General features: G+C 49.0%; 1 protein-coding gene across 1 annotated transcript; it reads right to left on the bottom strand.

Annotated features, from left to right (window-relative positions):
* Positions 1-480: 480 nt before the first annotated feature.
* Positions 481-1503, bottom strand: LOC119318469 (germin-like protein 1-1). Its single transcript, XM_037593029.1, has 2 exons — positions 1302-1503; positions 481-1196 (listed from the first exon to the last, which is right to left on the bottom strand). Exons 1-2 carry the CDS (start codon positions 1420-1422, stop codon positions 667-669), a joined length of 651 nt encoding a protein of 216 aa, XP_037448926.1. The 5' UTR covers positions 1423-1503; the 3' UTR covers positions 481-666.
* Between the last annotated feature and the right edge of the window lie 20263 nt (positions 1504-21766).

Raw genomic sequence — 21766 nt, 5'->3', positions numbered from 1 at the left:
ATACCACCAACTTCTTCTTCATGAGACAACATGCTTGATAATCCTTCAGAACAGGTCAAAAAGAGATAAGGAGATAGGGGATCACTCTGTCTTAGGCCCCTAGTTGGTGTAAATTCGTCTGTCTCTATATTACAAGTTCATTGTACTACAAGTTCTGTTCCCAAAAGCTATATGCCAACATTCCAATTTTAATCTTGCTACTCAAACGCTTCGAGAGCCACTTCTCCCGGTTTTCCCTCTCTCACTTATCAGTTGGCTTTCTTCTTTACGTGGGTGGTTTTTTCTCCGGTGTCTCCGGGTTTTTCCTCTCCCGCTTATCAGTTGATTTTTTTCTCATACGACAAAGCTCTCCTGTATTTGGGTGGTTCGTCCTTATGAAAAATGTAGCGTGCAAAACTACTGCCAAGTTATAGATTTGTTGACTTGTTGAAAACAATAATATAATAACACATCAAGACATCAAGGCGCACTACTAAAATGTAACATAGACAACGCGAAACAGAAGCAAGTTTTATTATCTCAAAGATAAACAAATGTAACATACACAACAACAAATCAACTACACGCTACAGCTCACTTGATGACTTGATTACCATTTATTCAGTAACAAACAGACGATTATTTTCTTCCGAAATGGATGCAGAGTTGCCAGAGGGCAGAGGCTCCCTAGTTGAACCTGGCCTTGACGGCGTCGATGTCTTCGTTATCAACCCTGAAGGCCTTGGCCAGCACGTCGGTTGGCACTGGTGGTGTGGCAGCCAAGAGCGTGGTGGCGATGGCTTGGGTGCCCTGAAGCTGGCTGTTGAAGGCGGCGATGACGGAGGCAGAGCAGTTGCCCCTGTTCTGCTGGAAGTGCACGAGCCCTCGCGGGAAGACGAACACCTCTCCGACGGTGACGACCTTAGTGAAGAGCTTGTTGGCGGTGGTGATGAAACCCACCTCCAGGGTTCCCTCGGTGACGAAAATGATCTCGGTGGCGCGCGGGTGGGTGTGCGGCGGGTTCTGCCCTCCCACGGCGTAGTCGATGCGCGCCATGGACACGCCGAGCGTGTTCACCCCGGGGAATGACAGCACGTTAGCCGCGGTGACGACCGAACCAGCCGGGTTGTTGGTGTTGCCGGCCTTCTTGAGTCCGGCGAAGAAGAAGTCGTCGGCCGTGATGTTCGCCTTGCATGGGAACCCGTTGATCTTGATCGCTGCCGCCATTCATGGGTCAGCAAGATCCAGCGCAGCACACAAGATGCAATGCAACAAGGAAGTTGACAAAGACGAGTGAATAATTCAGCAGGAGAATAACTCACGGGATGCCAGGTCGGCGACGCAGACGTCCTGGAGCATGTCGGGGTCGCCGGCGATGGATGGTGCGACGAGCGCGAGGAGGACGGCGCAGGCCGCCACGACGGAAAGCTGAAGCCTCGCCATGGCCGATTGGTCAATGCTTGCTTGCTTGCTATCAGCTTGGTGGTGGTGTAGCTATGGAGCGCTTCTTGGGTGTGGAAATGAGCGAAGGTAGGAGCCGGTACTTGTAGGCAAGGTGATTCGTGCATCGCCATCGCAAGGTCAAAGGGGTTTGGCTGCGACGAGGCGACTGGGTCGGATGGGGACGGAAGCAAGCAAGAGCCTGCGCATCCGGTTCCATGAATTTGGAGCCAACCAAATGGGGATGTAGCAGTTGTTTATGCAGGCTTGCTGCTACACATGCGTTTTCGAATCAGATCCACGTACGATCCATCCATTACCGGCACGAGGCTAGCTGTGTATGCGTATCCTCTTGGAAACAACGACCCCATTTTCGCGGGGAACAATATATGCACGATAGCACATGCTAGACGGATGGCTCGAGTAGTTGCACATGCTAGTTCGTACCGTTAGACCACCTCATGGTAACCAAGTTGAGTTTCTGTCTCTGCGGTGGTTGCCAAGGAGCCGGATCTCCTGACTTACGCCCCCTGCCGTTGGGCCGCTGACGCGTGGGTCCGAGTCCACACGTCAGTGCGTGGACCGTACGTCAGACGAGCCGCGTCCGGTTGCCAAAACAAAAATGATAATGTATGCCAGATTGATGGGGAGCTGTTTCCGCCACTAATCAATTCCACTTGCATTAGAGAGAGCCATTCTGGTCAATAACTTCATCCTGATTTTCTCCAGAAGAGGAGAGGGGAAGGATGGCTTCTGAATTGCTTGCGAGGCTGAGCTGGAACAGCTCTCCTATAGGGGCGATTAGATGTACTATAGAACTACGTAGTACTAATGATGCTGGAAATCACGTTGCCCAGCAGCATGCCCCATCAGAGACTTTTGTTTCTTGTGGGAATATTTTTCTCCCACCGAGCACTCAGCCACTGATCATATTCAATTGGGGCGAGGGCGAGGGCAACAGGGTAGACTTATGCCAAAGCATCAGATGCGGTTCCTGGTGGTTAGAGCATCTCCAGCCATTGACCCTTCAAGAGACATAAAGATCGTCGTCGGAGGGCGAGCCGGCGATAGAATCGGTGCGGGGACGGTTGGGTATCTAGCCGTCGCCCCCAGGTCGCCCACAATCGCCGATATCGACCGATTCGCGGACGTTTTTCAGTCCAGATAAATAAATAAATGGCCCAATATCGACGAGAAACGGTCCATATTCGACGTGGTTGGGCGTTGAATTCTCAACATAAATATTTTTTTATCACATAGTTCATCATAGAAAATCAAATAATTCAACCAAATAGTGCAACAATAAATAGTTCAATACAAATTATATAGTTCAACAAATAAAAACTCATCACACGTCGAGCTAGGCGTCGCCCTTATCCTCCATAGGTGCTCCACCAGATCCTGCTACAGTTGATGATGCACTTGTGGGTCTCAGATCTCCTGACGCATACTGAGGTAGGCAGTCCAGGTTGCCGGTAGCTTGTAATCAACTTCGGCTAGAGGACCCTGCCTGTAGTATGGTTCAATGTGAAACACTGGCTCTTCCTGCTCGCTCTCGATGATCATGTTGTGCAAGATGACACAGCAAGTCATGATCTCCCACATTTGATCTTTCGACCAGGTTTGAGCAGGGTACCGGACAACAGCAAATCGAGATTGGAGCACACCAAATGCCCGCTCGACATCCTTCCTGCAAGCCTCCTGCACCTTAGCACAGTGGGACTTCTTGCCTCCTAGCACAGCGTTCGAGATAGTCTTCACAAATGTAGACCATCTTGGATAGATGCCATCAGCTAGGTAGTACCCCTTGTTGTAGTGCCGCCCGTTGACCTCGAAGTTAACTGGAGGAGAATGACTTTCAACAAGTGAGGGAGTCCTGGATTAGGGGGTCTCCGAACAGCCGGACTATATCCTTTGGCCGGACTGTTGGACTATGAAGATACAAGATTGAAGACTTCGTCTCGTGTCCGGATGGGACTCTACTTGGCGTGGAAGGCAAGCTAGGCAATACGGATATGTATATCTCCTCCTTTGTAACCGACCTTGTGTAACCCTAGCCCTCTCCGGTGTCTCTATAAACCGGAGGGTTTTAGTCCGTAGGACAACATACAATCATACCATAGGCTAGCTTCTAGGGTTTAGCCTCTCTGATCTCGTGTTAGATCTACTCTTGTACTACCCATATCATCAATATTAATCAAGCAGGATGTAGGGTTTTACCTCCATCAAGAGGGCCCGAACCTGGGTAAAACATCGTCTTCCTTGCCTCCTGTTACCATCCGCCTTAGACGCACAGTTCGGGACCCCCTACTCGAGATCTGCCGGTTTTGACACCGACATTGGTGCTTTCATTGAGAGTTCCTCTGTGCCGTCGCCAGAAGGAAGGATGTCTCGTCTCGTCTTTAAAGACGGTACTACTGTTGGGGGAGCTTTGGCTGTCGGCCAAACTCTCCGGCTAGGCAGGTTCATCATGACCGCCTGTTCGGCCGCCGCGCCGACGATGAATTCTCAGGTCATCGAAAACAGCGAATCGGCACTCGCCGAACAGATGGATCCAATGGAGCTCTCCTCCTTAAACAAGCTCTTGGTTCGCATCGCCGCCTTGGGAGTCGCTACGGACTATGATCGGATTGGGCTTAAACCCGATCAAAGGGAGATTAACTCTCCACCCGTCACCCATCATATTGCAGTGGTGGAGGAACAATGCGGCGACCTTTCCTCTATCCTGAGGACCAAATATGTCCGGATTCCCGAGCTCTCCGAGCCGGACGCCCGTTCGCGGGAGGACAACACCCAATTCCTGAACTTAGAGTCAGGCGGCGGGCCAGGATTATCGGGTCACACCCCAGAACCAGAACTTTCAAAATTGGAAATTCCTCGGCCCCTGGATCCCAGATCAGGTGAGGGTTCGGATTCAATTCCACCCACCCACCCAAACATAAGCGATCTTTCCCACATCAGGCAAGAGCTCCAGGAAACAGTACATCACTATTGGGCCAGATTCCTCCTTGCGATGAACAAGGTTAAGGACTGTCGCGAGGAAGACGCAATCCTATTTTTCTGCAATAATTGCACGGACAAGGGAATCCTTATTGCCATAAATCGCCCTGAGATAACACGCTTCGCTGACTTGGCGTCCATAGTACGAAAGTACTGTGCGATGGGAAGTGCCTGGAAAACCGAAGTAAACTTTTGGGATAATCCGGCCCTGAATGCAAACCCAGTCCGAAACAAAAGGGTGCATTATCACAATACACCCGGGTCAACTACCAAAAAGCAAAAACCCTCTACAGGTTATGGAACCGTACTGGAAGGATGGCTCAACGGACCCTGCAAAATTCATAGTACAGCAGATACAATACCAACGCACAGCCTTAGAGCATGTTGGATACTCCGGCAGGTGGCCAAAAGTGGTGAGGATATTCTTATCCCACATACCACGGAGCACCATCCAGTGGATAACAATATGGTGTTAACAGTGTTCGAGACCTTTGCGTCAAATAACAGGCGCAAGCGAACACTCCGCAGCATGGCCGAAATCTGCCACGTAGCAGCAAAAAATCCATGGAGTGACACAGCTATTACCTTCAATGCCAGTGATGAACCCAAATTCCGAGCAGCCCGAGCACCAGCCGCACTGGTCCTCAGTCCAATTGTGGATTGCTTTCGACTCACCAAAGTACTCATGGACAGCAGCAGCGGACTAAACCTCATCTATGAGGAAACCCTTCAAAAGAGGGAAATAGACTGGAACCGCATCGAGCAAAGTAGCACAACCTTTAGAGGAATTATCCCCAGTCGGGAAGCACGCTGTGCTGGGAAAATCACACTAGATGTGGTATTCGGCACGCCGGATAATTACAGGTCTGAAGAAATTACATTCCAAGTGGCCCCGTTCAGCAGTGGTTATCACGCTCTTTTAGGACGGGAGGCATTCACAATCTTCCAAGCCGTACCCCATTACGGGTACATGAAGCTCAAAATGCCCGGGCCCAACGGAATCATCACTCTCGCCAGCGATTCGGACACAGCACTCCGCGCCGAAAACAAAACAGCCGCATTGACCCTCGAGGCACTATCCGAAGCCCTCTCGGTCGAGGAATTAACTACGCTACGCTCCACAGTGGACAGGGACGACGTGATACTCGACAAGAGATCCAAGTCCACCTCTTTTAAACCAGCGGATGATATAGTAAAATTCCAAATCCACCCAACGGACCCTACAAAAATAGCCTCCATCGGGGCACAGCTAAGCCCTCTGTGGACGCCGTACTACGAGAGTTCCTGCGCGATAACTGGGACATATTCGCCTAGAATCCCTCAGACATGCCAGGAATCCCACGCAGGCTGGCTGAGCATAGCCTCAATATCCTAAAGGGATTCAAGCCGGTCAAGCAAGCTCTTCGGCGTTTCTCCGAACCTAAGAGACAGGCCATGGGAGAGGAACTAGCCAAGTTATTAGAGGCCGGATTCATCAAAGAAATAAAACACCCAGACTGGCTAGCAAACCTAGTGATGGTACCAAAGAAGGACAAATCCTGGCGCCTTTGTGTCGACTTCAAAGACCTCAATAAAGCTTGCCCAAAGGATCCCTTCCCCCTCCCACGCATCGATCAAATCATTGATGCTACTATAGGACACGAGTCATTGTGTTTCCTCGACGCATACTCCGGTTACCACCAAATCAAGATGGCGGAGTCCAACCAAGCCGCAACGGCATTCATCACGCCATACGGTCCCTTCTGTTTTAACACAATGCCTTTTGGGCACAAAAACGCCGGCGCAACATATCAGCGCATGATTCAGACATGTCTGGAGAAACAAATTGGCAAAACAGTAGAGACATACGTAGACGATGTAGTCATCAAAACCAAACACGTCGACTCTTTGATAGACGACTTGAGGCTCATATTTGACAACCTCCGAACATATGACATCAAGCTCAATCCAGAAAAATGCGTTTTCGGCGTACCAGCCGGAAAGCTCATGGGATTCATTATCTCCAGTACAGGTATTGAAGCTAATCCGACCAAAATCCGAGCGTTGTCATAGTTGGCTACCCCAACAGACCTCAAACAAATCCAGAAGCTAACTGGATGTGTGGCGGCTCTAAGCCGCTTTATCTCCCGCTTGGGAGAAAAGGCTTTACCCCTTTATCGCCTCCTTCGGCACACCGAACACTTCGAGTGGACGGACGCGGCCACAGCCAGATTGGAAGAAATAAAGGCCATTCTGGCAACCAACCTGATCCTGGCCGCACCAAACATTGGCGAACCAATGATGTTGCACATTGTGGCAACTCATCAAGTTGTAAGCGCGATGCTCGTTGTCGAACGGGAAGCGGACGGACACAAATTCCCTCTTCAAATGCCGGTATAATATGTATCCACTTTCCTCACTCCATGCAAATCACGGTACCCGCATTACCAAAAAATAGCATATGCAGTATTTATGGCATCGCGGAAATTGCGACACTACTTTCAAGAGTGTTCGATTACAGTAGCCTCGGAAGTGCCACTTAATGATATTATCAACAACCGCGACGCTACAGGCCGGATTGCCAAATGGGCCATTGAGCTCCTCCCATTTGACATAACATACAAACCTCGCCGAGCCATTAAATCGCAAGTACTGGCCGACTTCATCGCCGAATGGACGGAGGCCGAACTCCCTAAAGAGTACGGCGCATACTCCAATTGGATCATGCACTTCGACGGTTCTAAAATGCTGGCCAGTCTAGGGGCTGGCGTCCTCCTGACGTCCCCAACCGGAGATACCATTCGGTACATACTGCAAATATTGTATACAGATTCCAACAATGCAGCCGAATACGAAGCTCTGTTGCATGGTCTTCGGATGGCAGTCTCCATCGGCATTCAACGCCTGGAGGTGCATGGGGATTCAAACCTCGCAATATACCCAAATAAACGGAGATTTCAACGCCAAGGATCCGAAAATGGCAGCCTATCGACATGCCGTCCTAAAAATGTTAGCTCGGTTCGAGGGACTCGAATTTCACCATGTGGCTCGGGAAAACAATCAGGCGGCGGATATCCTCGCCCGCATCGGCGCAAAACACGACACGGTCCCCCCAACATATTTCTGGAGCGGCTCTTCAAGCCATAAAGAGCATGGGAAGGGGACACTGGTAACAACAGTCCGGACCCGGCCAAAATACCCGATACCGAACTCTCTGACACAAAAGGAGGCTCCTCCACCGAAATAACACCTTCAGCCCACAAAATAATGGCCATTATTGCCCCGCGGACAGAACCATTCCTGGCCTACCTAACTAGACAGGAACTTCCGGAGGACCAAAATGAGGCACGTTGCATAGTGCAGCGATCCAAGGCCTACAGGGTCCATGAGGGAGAATTGTACAAGAAAAGCACTACCGGAGTCCTTCAATGGTGCATCTCCGAAGAGGAAGGGCGAAATCTTTTGGCAGAAATTCACACCGGACTCGGCGGTCATCACGCCGTAGCCCTTCCGTACAGGATTCTATTGGCCAACCGCCTGAGCAGATGCACAGGACTTGGTCCAACATTGCGCCGGTTGCCAGCTCTTTGCAAATCAAAGCCACATGCCACCCACCGCCCTCCAAACAATCCCCATTACATGGCCCTTTGCGGTCTGGGGGCTTGACATGGTTGGACCCCTTAAAGGGCGAACCCACAAGAAAAATACTTATTGGTCATGGTGGATAAATTCACCAAATGGATAGAGGCCAAACCGGTTAAAATAGCTGAATCCGGACCGGTGATAGATTTCATATCCGGGGTTGTACACCGTTATGGCGTCCTCCACAGCATCATCACTGATACTGGCACGAACTTCACGGCCGACGAGGTAAAACTCTGGTGCAGCAAAATGGGCATCAAGCTCGATTATGCCTCAGTCTATCACCCACAAACCAACGGTCAAGTGGAGCGAGCAAACGGTCTTATAATGAGCAGCATTAAACCTAGATAAGTGTGTTCCTTAACAGAGTCTAACACGCACTGGGTAGAGGAGCTCGACTCCGTACTCTGGGGGCTACGGACCACGCCGAATCGTAGTACCGGATATACACCCTTCTTTATGGTGTACGGCGCGGAGGCAATCTTTCCCTGTGACATAATTCATGACTCACCTAGAGTGCACATGTACGAAGAAAGAGAAGCCGAGCTCGATCGGCAGGACAGTCTGGACACCTTGGAGGAGGAGCGCGATGTAGCCAAAGCCCGTTCCGCATTTTATCAGCAACACGCTTGCAGATACCAAAACTTATAATGTTGCCGAACTAGTTCTACGCCTGTCGGATAAGAAAAAGAACAATCTCGAGCCTAAATGGGAAGGTCCCTTCATTATTGACCAAGTTCTAACCGGTGGAGCGTACCGACTGCGGGATGCATCGACTAGTCGACTCGAGCCGAACCCATGGAACGCGGCCAGACTCCGAAGATTCTACGCCTAGCACCAGACTCTATGTTAGTCCCCTCCCTTTGTCCATTTTTTCACAAATACATTATTTGTCTTGTTTTCCATTCTTTCTTTCTTTCTTTTCTTATTTCTCTAGGCCTTCAAGGGTCACCTTGTGCCCTGGTTGCACATTACAGATGCGCTAGCCGCACTCTTCATACCTGGGGGCTTCCTTCACAGAAGCTTAAATTATTTATCCGGGCTTCATGCCCAACACATGTGTTCTACTTCCGCATGTACCTTTTTTTCACCATTATATGCATCGATATGACTTAAGTTTTGGCCAAGCTGGGTTGCTTGGCTCTTGTATTTATGCCCTACGTTCCCGTTAATTCGGCTAGGGCATAAGGGGAGCACCTCTGTGATTGTTACTGCCAGGTCAGCCGGATGTGTACCTCAGACTGGGTGAAGCCCAAAGCTAGCGTTCTTAAGGGAATATTCGGTCGGTGAACAAAAGATGATTTTTATTTATTGTCCGTATCTGCCCCCAGATGCTTTTTTGCGTTTCTTATCGCAGTCCGGACATGCACTTTAGGGCATGCTTACCCAGGGAAAGGAACCCTTAACGGAACTATTCTCCCTGTAAGATATTTCTTACTACCCATGTAATATAACATAACTAGTTGGGCACTTGTCTGATAAAGCACTAATGACCCTTACGCCTGGTCTCCACGCATACCCCGGTTCTTATATAACTGAGTGGGTATTCGGATTCACTCCGGACTATCGGGCCCGGAGGTTGAAGCGAAAAGGTCCGCAACGACAAATGATCTACAATCCGGTTAGAAGGCATTATACATGTCACTTTAATTACATAGTCATACAGACTGACTAAACTCCTCTCCTATACCATCCAACAGGCATTCTAGCTTACAATCCTGTTGGGAATACTTTACGGCTAATTCTACTTGCCCATAAACTAAGCTAACGGGATCTCTTTTCCGTCGGGCCCCACAGGTCCGACCTCGGCCATGTGATTTGGGTCTGCCTTGGTATACCGAGTCTTCACCATGGCCCAGGCCTCTCTGGCACCCTATCGGCAGGCCGATATCTTCCATAATCGGAGGCGTCGTCGTGCTCCCTTGAGCTTCTCCATAAGCTCTGCAATGCCCTTTGGCAAGGAGACAGATGGCCACAAAGCCTGGGCAACACCTCGCATCACCTGCCGAACTTGTTCGTGCAGATACGACAACTCGGACAGAAGATCACCCGCAGACCCGGGCATTTCCTCCGCGGGACGACCCGTCAGCATACCTATAGACATAACGCTATTAGTCGACTTCTTTGCCGAACTCCTTTAGCAGGATTCGTTCAAGAACTTACTAAAAATGCCGCGCCGAAGCCGCTTATTCTCCTTCTCGGAGTCCGCAAGCTGGCCTCGAACGTCTTTTAGTTCAACGCTCAGCTTAACATTAGCATCTTGGAGACAGTTTTTCTCCAGCATAACCTTACTCAGCACGCGTTTGCCAGCCTCTAGCTGTCGCATAACATGCTGGTCCCCCGGATTTTCTCCGGACTCATCTGCAAAGTCAATTGTTAGATATGCAGACACGCCACACACTATATGGTAACCACCATTCTTTAAAGTAAATGTTACCAGCGGGAGGCTTTTTCTGTTCCTACAATGCGGCAAGAACGGCCCCAGTTGGGTCTTGCATTCCTCCAGCTCCTGGGACAGCCTAGTATTCTTCTTTGTAAGAACCTGCACATTATAGGTGATCCTTAAATCAGTTCTGCTAACTGGTTCAAGTCTCAGGGGCTACTTATACATATAAATCGTCAGATTTACTCACCCGTACATCCTATACATACTGATCCGTGGCTCTGGCTAGACCATCTTGAGCAGCACGGAGGTACGCCTCTCCAAAATTGAAGGCGTCGAACGTCTTTGGTGAGAAACAAGCGTCACGGAGTATGGCCCGGCAGCGCCTATGATTCATGGCGCTTTCCATTTCTGAGTTTGTAGCGGACAATCTATCCGCATCCTCTGTCAGGGGATTATCTGGCGCCTGCCCCATATCGCCTTCCGCCGCTATGTCCGGTCCTGGCGCCCGACTGGTGGAAGCTTGATTGGCAGCATCGCTGGACATATTCCGGCGAGCATTCTTTCTGTTAAAGAGACGCGGGCGTCATTACATTTTGAGAAAGACGACAACCACAGAGTGGGGTTTTTCCTATACCTTTGCGCCGTCATCTCCGTCCTGACCGCTTTCCTTTTTGGCCTACCCGGCCTCGGCACCTCTTGTTGGCGAATTGCCGCTGGTTTGGCAGGGCGTCCCGAATGCCTTCCCTGTAAAAGATGCCATGTGTATATGGTGGGTGAAGTGCCTAAAAGGGGATCCTAGTTTTGGAGTTGGGACTTTTTGATTTTTCTTACCTCTGATGCAGGGAGCAGTCCGGGATAGTTGGCTGTAATGGCCACCGGGGCATTGTCGCAGCTTAACTGATAGAACTGCCGGTCTATCAGTTCCACGGAGATAACTGGATCTTCTTCGAGTCCGGAACCGGTGGCCCGGTCAGGGTCCTCTGGTTGTGGAGAAGGGCTGCTGACCTCCTTTATGGCTTTTCGCAGTTCCTGCCGCAAGGTGGTAAGGTGAATACTTACGACTAAGAATGCGGGAAAATGGGAGTAGGGAAATATAACTTACCCAGCTTGGAGGATTGTACATAGAGAATCCATCACGTGGCTTGATGCGGGTGAAATCCTCTTCCTCGCCCTTGAACAGTTCGGACAGAATCTTCGCTAGAGTGGCAGCATTGTCCGGACCCTTACGCCTGCAGTGGGTGGCGTCATCCGCCCCGTTATAACACCACAAGGGGTGCCCACGATATTGGAGTGGCTGCACTCCCCGCATTATGCAAATCGACATAACTTCGATTATTGTCAATCCGGATCGAGCTAGTGCTTTGATCCGGTTCATCAGATAGAGGACTTCTCCGTTGTCTTCCGCCTGGGGGCTCCGTGGGCGCCAAGTTTGGCGCTTCTTCAGAGGAGCATTGTTGAACTCGGGTAGACCCCGCCGAACAGGGTCCGGAAGGGGAACGTCCTCCATATAAAACCATTCCGAAGGCCAGTCTTCGGATGGCTTCTTCAGGGTACCGGACAGGTATCCGGTATCGGCGATGTGCCATATTTTGGCTCTGCCCACTTGATAAAGTGATTCCCTCTGTGTGCGAGGGACAAGGGAGAATAGCCTTTTCCACAGCTCGAAGTGAGCCTCGCAGCCTAGGAACAACTCACAGAGAGCAACATAGCCGGCGATGTGTAGGATGGAGGCAGGGGTGAGATTGTGTAGTTGGAGGCCGTAGAACTCCAGGAGCCCGCGGAGGAACGGATGAATTGGAAATCCGAGTCCCCTTAGTAAGTAAGGAACAAGGCAAACCCGTCACCCCATGGAGGGACAGGGAAAGTTCTCCGCTTTCTCCCCGCCATTGTAGGTGGCGAGCCCGGCTCGAACGGGCACCATGTACGCCGGAGGGAGAAATCCCTTAGTCTGCAGCTCGACTAATCGACTGTGTGGGAATGAACACCTCTCCCAATCACCGGGCTTAGGGCTACGGGGCCGGGAGGAGGAGATGCGGAGGTCGGCCATGCTGGAATGGATCTTTCCGAAGCACGCTCTGATGAATTCTCGTTGGGGGAGGATCATATGGACTGGATCTAAGAATCCCTATTCTTTTAATAGACAATTTATTTATCTGGCTAGGGGGCGAATGTAAAAACGCCCTGGCGCCTCATATTCATTCGACGCGTGGGAGATAGCCCTTATTGGGCACAGAAGCAAAGAGGTTCAACATTTATGGAGCCGGACACTACTTATGAACACTTGAAAGTTGGAGAAGAACCCGTCTTGCAATGCCGAAGACAACACTGCACGCCGGACTCATCGTCATTGAAGCCTGGTTCGGGGGCTACTGAGGGAGTCCTGGATTAGGGGGTCTCCGGACAGCCGGACTATATCCTTTGGCCGGACTGTTGGACTATGAAGATACAAGATTGAACACTTCGTCTCGTGTCCGGATGGGACTCTACTTGGCGTGGACGGCAAGCTAGGAAATACGGATATGTATATCTCCTCCTTTGTAACCGACCTTGTGTAACCCTAGCCCTCTTCGGTGTCTATATAAACCGGAGGGTTTTAGTCCATAGGACAACATACAATCATACCATAGGCTAGCTTCTAGGGTTTAGCCTCTCTCATCTCGTCGTAGATCTACTCTTGTACTTGTTGGGGATCGTAGCAGAAAACAAAAAAATTTCCTACGTTTCACCAAGATCAATCATGGAGTCAACTAGCAACGAGAGGAGAGTGCATCTACATACCCTTGTAGATCGCGAGCGGAAGCGTTCAAGAGAACGGGGATGATGGAGTCGTACTCGCCGTGATCCAAATCACCGATGACCAAGTGCCGAACGGACAGCACCTCCTCGTTCAACACATGTACGGAGCAGATGACGTCACCTCCTTCTTGATCTAGCAAGGGGGAACGAGAGGTTGATGAAGATCCAGCAGCATGACGGCGTGGTGGTGGATGTAGCAGTGATCGCAGCAGGGCTTCGCCGAGCTTCTGCGAGAGGGAGAGGTGTAGCAGGGGAGAGGGAGGCGCCAAGGCTTGAGGTGCGGCTGCCCTCCCTCCCCCCCTTTATATAGGCCCCCTAGGGGGTGCGCCGTCCCTAGTAGATGGGATCTCCTAGGGGGGCGGCGGCCAAGGGGTGGAGTACCCCCCAAGGCAAGTGGAGGCGCCCCCTCCCCTAGGGTTCCCAACCCTAGGCGCATGGGGGGCCAAGGGGGGGGGCGCACCAACTCACTATGGGCTGGTTCTCCTCCCCACTTCAGCCCATGGGGCCCTCCGGGATGGGTGGCCCCACCCGGTAGACCCCGGGACCCATCCGATGGTCCCGGTACAATACCGGTGACCGCAAAACTTTCCCGATGGCCGAAACTACACTTCCTATATATAATTATTGACCTCCGGACAATTCCGGAACTCCTCGTGATGTCCAGGATCTCATCCGGGAGTCCGAACTACTTTCGGATTACTGCAAACTCATATCTATACAACCCTAGCGTCACCGAACCTTAAGTGTGTAGACCCTACGGGTTCGGGAGACAAGCAGACATGACCGAGACGACTCTATGGTCAATAACCAACAGCGGGATCTGGATACCCATGTTGGCTCCCACATGCTCCTCGATGATCTCATCGGATGAACCGCGATGTCGAGGACCTAATCAATCCCGTACTGAATTCCCTTTGTCAATCGGTACGTTACTTGCCCGAGACTCGATCGTCGGTATCCCAATACCTTGTTCAGTCTCGTTACCGGCAAGTCACGTTACTCATACCGTAATGCATGATCCCATGATCAACCACTTGATCACATTGAGCTCATTATGATGATGCATTACCGAGTGGGCCCAGAGATACCTCTCCGTCATACGGAGTGACAAATCCCAGTCTCGATTCGTGCCAACCCAACAGACACTTTCGGAGATACCTGTAATGTACCTTTATAGTCACCCGGTTACGTTGTGACGTTTGGCACACCCAAGGCACTCCTACAGTATCCGGGAGTTGCACAATCTCATGGTCTAAGGAAATGATACTTGACATCCAGAAAAGCTACAGCAAACGAACTACACGATCTTTGTGCTATGCTTAGGTTTGGATCTTGTCCATCACATCATTCTCCTAATGATGTGATCCCGTTATCAATGACATCCCCATGTCCATAGCCAGGAAACCATGACTATCTATTGATCAACGAGCTAGTCAACTAGAGGCTCACTAGGGACACGTTGTGGTCTATGTATTCACACATGTATTACGATTTCCGGATAATACAATTATAGCATGAATAATAGACAATTATCATGAAGAAGGAAATATAATAATCATTTTATTATTGCCTCTAGGGCATATTTCCAACAGTCTCCCACTTGCACTAGAGTCAATCATCTAGTTACATTGTGATGAATCGAACACCCATGGAATTCTGGTGTTGATCATGTTTTGCTCTAGGGAGAGGTTTAGTCAATGGATCTGCTACATTCAGGTCCGTATGTACTTTACAAATCTCTATGTCTCCATTTTGAACACTTTCATGAATGGAGTTGAAGCGGCGCTTGATATGCCTGGTCTTCCTGTGAAACCTGGGCTCCTTGGCAAGGGCAATAGCACCAGTGTTGTCACAGAAGAGAGTCATCGGGCCTGACGCATTGGGTATGACTCCTAGGTCGGTAATGAACTCCTTCACCCAGACTGTTTTGTGTGCTGCCTCCGAGGCTGCCATCTATTCCGCTTCACATGTAGATCCCGCCAACAACGCTTTGCTTGCAACTGCACCAGCTTACTGCCCCACCATTCAAAATATACACGTATCTGGTTTGTGACTTAGAGTCATCCAGATCTGTGTCGATGCTAGCATCGACGTAACCCTTTACGATGAGCTCTTCGTCACCTCCATAAACGAGAAACATTTCCTTAGTCCTTTTCAGGTACTTCAGGATATTTTTGACCGCTGTCCAGTGTTCCATGCCGGGATTACTTTGGTACCTTCCTACCAAACTCACGGCAAGGTTTACATCAGGTCTGGTACACAGCATAGCATACATGATAGACCCTATGGCCGAGGCATAGGGGACGACACTCATCTTTGCTCTATCTTCTGCCGTGGTCGGGCATTGAGCCAAGCTCAATCTCGTACGTTGCAATACAGGCAAGAACCCCTTCTTTGACTAATCCATTTTGAACTTCTTCAATATCTTGTCAAGGTACGTACTCTGTGAAAGACCAATGAGGCGTCTCGATCTATCTCTATAGATCTTGATGCCTAATATATAAGCAGCTTCTCCAAGGTCCTTCATTGAAAAACACTTGTTCAAAAACGCCTTTATGCTTTCCAAGAATTCTATATCATTTCCCATCAACAGTATGTCATCCACATACAATATGAGAAATGCTACAGAGCTCCCACTCACTTTCTTGTAAATGCAGGCTTCTCCATAAGTCTGCATAAACCCAAACGCTTTGATCATCTCATCAAAGCGAATGTTCCAACTCCGAGATGCTTGCACCAGCCCATAAATCGAGCATTGGAGCTTGCACACCTTGTCAGCATTCTTAGGATCGACAAAACCTTTCGGCTGCATCATATACAATTCTTCCTTAAGGAAACCATTAAGGAATGCCGTTTTGACGTCCACTTGCCATATCTCATAATCATAGAATGCGGCATTTGCTAACATGATTCGAACAGACTTCAGCTTCGCTACGGGTGAGAAAGTCTCATTGTAGTCAACCCCTTGAACTTGTCGATAACCCTTAGCGACAAGCCGAGCTTTATAGATGGTCACATTACCATCCGCGTCTGTCTTCTTCTTAAAGATCCATTTATTTTCTATGGCTCGCCAATCAACGGGCAAGTCAGTCAAAGTCCATACTTCATTTTCATACATGGATCCTATCTCGGATTTCATGGCTTCCAGCCATTTGTCGGAATCCGGGCCCGCCATCGCTTCTTCATAGTTTGAAGGTTCACCATTGTCTAACAACATGATTTCCAAGACAGGGTTGCCGTACCACTCTGGTGCGGAACGTGTCCTTGTGGACCTATGAAGTTCAGTAGCAACTTGATCTGAAGTTTCAGGATCATCATCAACAACTTCCTCTCTAGTCGGTGCAGGCACCTCAGGGACATTTTCTTGAGCTGCGCCACTTACCGGTTCAAGAGGTAATACTTCATCAAGTTCTACCTTCCTCCCGCTTATTTCTTTCGAGAGAAACTCTTTCTCTAGAAAGGACCCATTCTTGGCAACAAAGATCTTGCCTTCGGATCTGAGGTAGAAGGTATACCCAACAGTTTCTTTAGGGTATCCTATGAAGACGCATTTTTCCGACTTGGGTTCGAGCTTTTCAGGTTGAAGTTTCTTGACATAAGCATCGCATCCCCAAACATTTAGAAACGACAGCTTAGGTTTCTTCCCAAACCATAATTCATACGGTGTCGTCTCAACGGATTTCGACGGAACCCTATTTAAAGTGAATGCGGCAGTCTCTAAAGCATAGCCCCAAAATGATAGCGGTAAATCAGTAAGAGACATCATAGATCGCACCATATCTAATAGAGTGCGATTACGACGTTCGGACACACCATTATGCTGAGGTGTTCCAGGCGGCGTGAGTTGTGAAACTATTCCACATTTTCTTAAGTGTGTGCCAAATTCGTGACTCAAGTATTCTCCCCCACGATCTGATCGCAAGAACTTGATTTTCCTGTCACGTTGATTCTCAACCTCACTCTGAAATTCCTTGAACTTTTCAAAGGTCTCAGACTTGTGTTTCATTAAGTAGACATACCCATATCTACTCAAGTCATCAGTGAGGGTGAGAACATAACGATAGCCACCGCGAGCCTCAACACTCATTGGACCGCACACATTAGTATGTATGATTTCCAATAAGTTGGTTGCTCGCTCCATTGTTCCTGAGAATGGAGTCTTTGTCATTTTCCCCATGAGGCATGGTTCGCACGTGTCAAATGATTCGTAATCAAGAGACTCTAAAAGTCTATCTACATGGAGCTTCTTCATGCGTTTGACACCTATGTGACCAAGGCGGCAGTGCCACAAGTATGTGGGACTATCATTATCAACCTTACATCTTTTGGTATTCACACTATGAATATGTGTAGCATTACGCTCGAGATTCATTAAGAATAAACCATTCACCATCGGAGCATGTCCATAAAACATATCTCTCATATAAATAGAACAACCATTATTCTCGGATTTAAATGAGTAGCCATCTCATATTAAAAGAGATCCTGATACAATGTTCATGCTCAAAGCTGGCACTAAATAACAATTATTGAGGTTTAAAACTAATCCCGCAGGTAAATGTAGAGGTAGGATGCCGACGGCGATCACATCGACCTTGGAACCATTACCGACGCGCATCGTCACCTCGTCCTTCGCCAGTCTCCGCTTATTCTGCAGCTCCTGCTTTGAGTTACAAATGTGAGCAACCGCACCGGTATCAAATACCCAGGAGCTACTACGAGTACTGGTAAGGTACACATCAATTACATGTATATCACATATACCTTTTGTGATGCTGGCCTTCTTGTCCGCTAAGTATTTGGGGCAGTTCCGCTTCCAGTGGCCACTTCCCTTGCAATAAAAGCACTCAGTCTCGGGCTTGGGTCCATTCTTTGGCTTCTTCCCGGCAGCTTGCTTACCGGGCGCGGCAACTCCCTTGCCGTCCTTCTTGAAGTTCTTCTTACCCTTGCCTTTCTTGAACTTAGTGGTTTTATTCACCATCAACACTTGATGTTCCTTTTTGACTTCTACCTCTGCTGATTTCAGCATTGCAAATACTTCAGGAATGGTCTTTTCCATCCCCTGCATATTGAAGTTCATCACAAAGCTCTTGTAGCTTGGTGGAAGCGACTGAAGGATTCTGTCAATGACCGCATCATCCGGGAGATTAACTCCCAGCTGAGTCAAGCGGTTATGCAACCCAGACATTTTGAGTATGTGTTCACTGACAAAACTATTTTCCTCCATCTTACAGCTGAAGAACTTGTCGGAGACTTCATATCTCTCGACCCGGGCATGAGCTTGGAAAACCATTTTCAGCTCTTCGAACATCTCATATGCTCCGTGTCACTCAAAACGCTTTTGGAGCCCCGGTTCTAAGTTGTAAAGCATGCCGCACTGAACGAGGGAGTAATCATCAGCACGTGTCTGCCAAGCGTTCTTAACGTCTTGGTTCTGTGGGACGGGTGCGTCACCTAGCGGTGCTTCTAGGACATAATCTTTCTTGGCAACTATGAGGATGATCCTTAGGTTTCGGACCCAGTCCGTATAGTTGCTGCCATCGTCTTTCAGCTTGGTTTTCTCTAGGAACGCGTTGAAGTTGAGGACAACGTTGGCCATTTGATCTACAAGACATATTGTAAATATTTTAGACTAAGTTCATGATAATTAAGTTCATCTAATCAAATTATTCAATGAACTCCCACTTAGATAGACATACCTCCAGTCATCTAAGTATAACATGATCCGAGTTGACTAGGCCGTGTCCGATCATCACGTGAGACGGACTAGTCAACATCGGTGAACATCTTCATGTGTTGATCGTATCTTCTATACGACTCATGCTCGACCTTTCGGTCTTCTGTGTTCCGAGGCCATGTCTGTACATGCTAGGCTCGTCAAGTCAACCTAAGTGTATTGCGTGTGTAAATCTATCTTACACCCGTTGTATGTGAACGTTGGAATCTATCACACCCGATCATCACGTGGTGCTTCGAAACAACGAACTGTCGCAACGGCGCACAGTTAGGGGAAACACTTTCTTGAAATTATTATGAGGGATCATCTTATTTACTACCGTCGTTCTAAGTAAACAAGATGCAAAAACATGATAAACATCACATGCAAACAAATAATAGTGACATGATATGGCCAATATCATATAGCTCCTTTGATCTCCATCTTGGGGCTCCATGATCATCTTGTCACCGGCATGACACCATGATCTCCATCATCATGATCTCCATCATCGTGTGTCCATGAAGTTGCTCGCCAACTATTACTTCTACTACTATGGCTAATGCTTTAGCAATAAAGTAAAGTAAATACATGACGTTTATGTTGACACGCAGGTCATAAATAAATAAAGACAACTCCTATGGCTCCTGCCGGTTGTCATACTTATCGACATGCAAGTCGTGATCCCTATTACAAGAACATGATCAATATCATACATCACATATATCATTCATCATTCATCACAACTTTTGGCCATATCACATCACAAAACACTTGCTGCAAAAACAAGTTAGATGTCCTCTAATTATTGTTGCAAGTTTTTACGTGGCTGCTATAGGTTTCTAGCAAGAACGTTTCTTACCTACGCCAAAACCACAACGTGAATTGCCAATTTCTATTTACCCTTCATAAGAACCCTGTTCATCGAATCCGGTCCGACTAAAGTGGGAGAGACAGACACCCGCCAGCTACCTTATGCAACTAATGCATGTCAATCGGTGGAACCGGTCTCACATAAGCGTACGTGTAAGGTTGGTCCGGGCTGCTTCATCCCACGATGCCGCCGAATCAAGATAAGACTAGTAACGGCAAGCAAATTGACAATCTCGATGCCCACAACTACTTTGTGTTCTACTCGTGCATAGTAACTATGCATAGACCTAGCTCTGATACCACTGTTGGGGATCGTAGCAGAAAACAAAAAAAATTCCTACATTTCACTAAGATCAATCTATGGAGTCAACTAGCAACGAGAGGAGAGTGCATCTACATACCCTTGTAGATCGCGAGCGGAAGCGTTCAAGAGAACGGGGATGATGGAGTCGTACTCGCCGTGATCCAAATCACCGATGACCAAGTGCCGAACGGATGGCACCTCCGCGTTCAACACACGTACGGAGCGGATGACGTCTCCTCCTTCTTGATCCAGCAAGGGGGAAGGAGAGGTTGATGAAGATCCAGCAACACGACGGCGTGGTGGTGGATGCAGCAGTGATCGCAGCAGGGCTTCACCGAGCTTCTACGAGAGGGAGAGGTGTAGCAGGGGAGAGGGAGGCGCCAAGGCTTGAGGTGAGGCTGCCATCCCTCCCCCCCTTTATATAGGCCCCCTAGGGGGGTGTGCCGGCCCTAGGAGATGGGATCTCCTAGGGGGGCGGTGGCCAAGGGGTGGAGTACCCCCCAAGGCAAGTGGAGGCGCCCCCTCCCCTAGGGTTCCCAACCCTAGGCGCATGGGGGGCCCAAGGGGAGGGCGCACCAGCCCACTATGGGCTGGTTCTCCTCCCCACTTCAGCCCATGGGGCCCTCCGGGATGGGTGGCCCCACCCGGTGGACCCCCGGGACCCATCCGGTGGTCCCGGTACAATACCGGTGACCCCGAAACTTTCCCGATGGCCGAAACTACACTTCCTATATATAATTCTTCACCTCCGGACAATTCCGGAACTCCTCATGACGTCCAGGATTTCATCCAGGACTCCTAAATACTTTCGGATTACTACAAACTCATACCTATACAACCCTAGCATCACCGAACCTTAAGTGTGTAGACCCTACGGGTTCGGGAGACAAGCAGACATGACCGAGACGACTCTCTGGTCAATAACCAAAAGCGGGATCTGGATACCCATGTTGGCTCCCACATGCTCCTCGATGATCTCATCGGATGAACCACGTTGTCGAGGACCTAATCAATCCCATACTCAATTCCCTTTCTTAATCGGTACGTTACTTGCCCGAGACTCGATCATCGGTATCCCAATACCTTGTTCAGTCTCGTTACCGGCAAGTCACTTTACTCGTTCCGTAATGCATGATCCCGTGATCAACCACTTGATCACACTGAGCTCATTATAATGATGCATTACCGAGTGGGCCCAGAGATACCTCTCCGTCATACGGAGTGACAAATCCCAGTCTCGATTCGTGCCGACCCAACAGATACTTTCGGAGATACCTGTAATATAACTTTATAGTCACCCAGTTACGTTGTGACGTTTGGCACACCCAAGGCACTCCTACAGTATCCGGGAGTTGCACAATCTCATGGTCTAAGGAAATGATACTTGACATCCAGAAAAGCTACAGCAAACGAACTACACGCTCTTTGTGCTATGCTTAGATTTGGGTCTTGTCCATCACATTATTCTCCTAATGATGTGCTCCCGTTATCAATGACATCCCCATGTCCACAGCCAGGAAACCATGACTATCTGTTGATCAACGAGCTAGTCAACTAGAGGCTCACTAGGGACACATTGTGGTCTATGTATTCACACATGTATTACGATTTCCGGATAATACAATTATAGCATGAATAATAGACAATTATC

The sequence above is a fragment of the Triticum dicoccoides genome, chromosome 6A, assembly GCF_002162155.2.
Source record: "Triticum dicoccoides isolate Atlit2015 ecotype Zavitan chromosome 6A, WEW_v2.0, whole genome shotgun sequence".
Taxonomy (NCBI): domain Eukaryota; kingdom Viridiplantae; phylum Streptophyta; class Magnoliopsida; order Poales; family Poaceae; genus Triticum; species Triticum dicoccoides.
This window is presented reverse-complemented; position numbering and strand designations above follow the sequence as displayed.

What these genes read in the sequence shown, in the direction of transcription:
- LOC119318469 (XM_037593029.1), bottom strand. Translation starts at nt 1,422, where the DNA reads ATGGCGAGGCTTCAGCTTTCCGTCGTGGCGGCCTGCGCCGTCCTCCTC. An exon ending in CGTCGCCGACCTGGCATCCC is followed by an intron (nt 1,197 to 1,301) that starts GTGAGTTATTCT and finishes GAATGGCGGCAG; the next exon opens with CGATCAAGATCAACGGGTTC.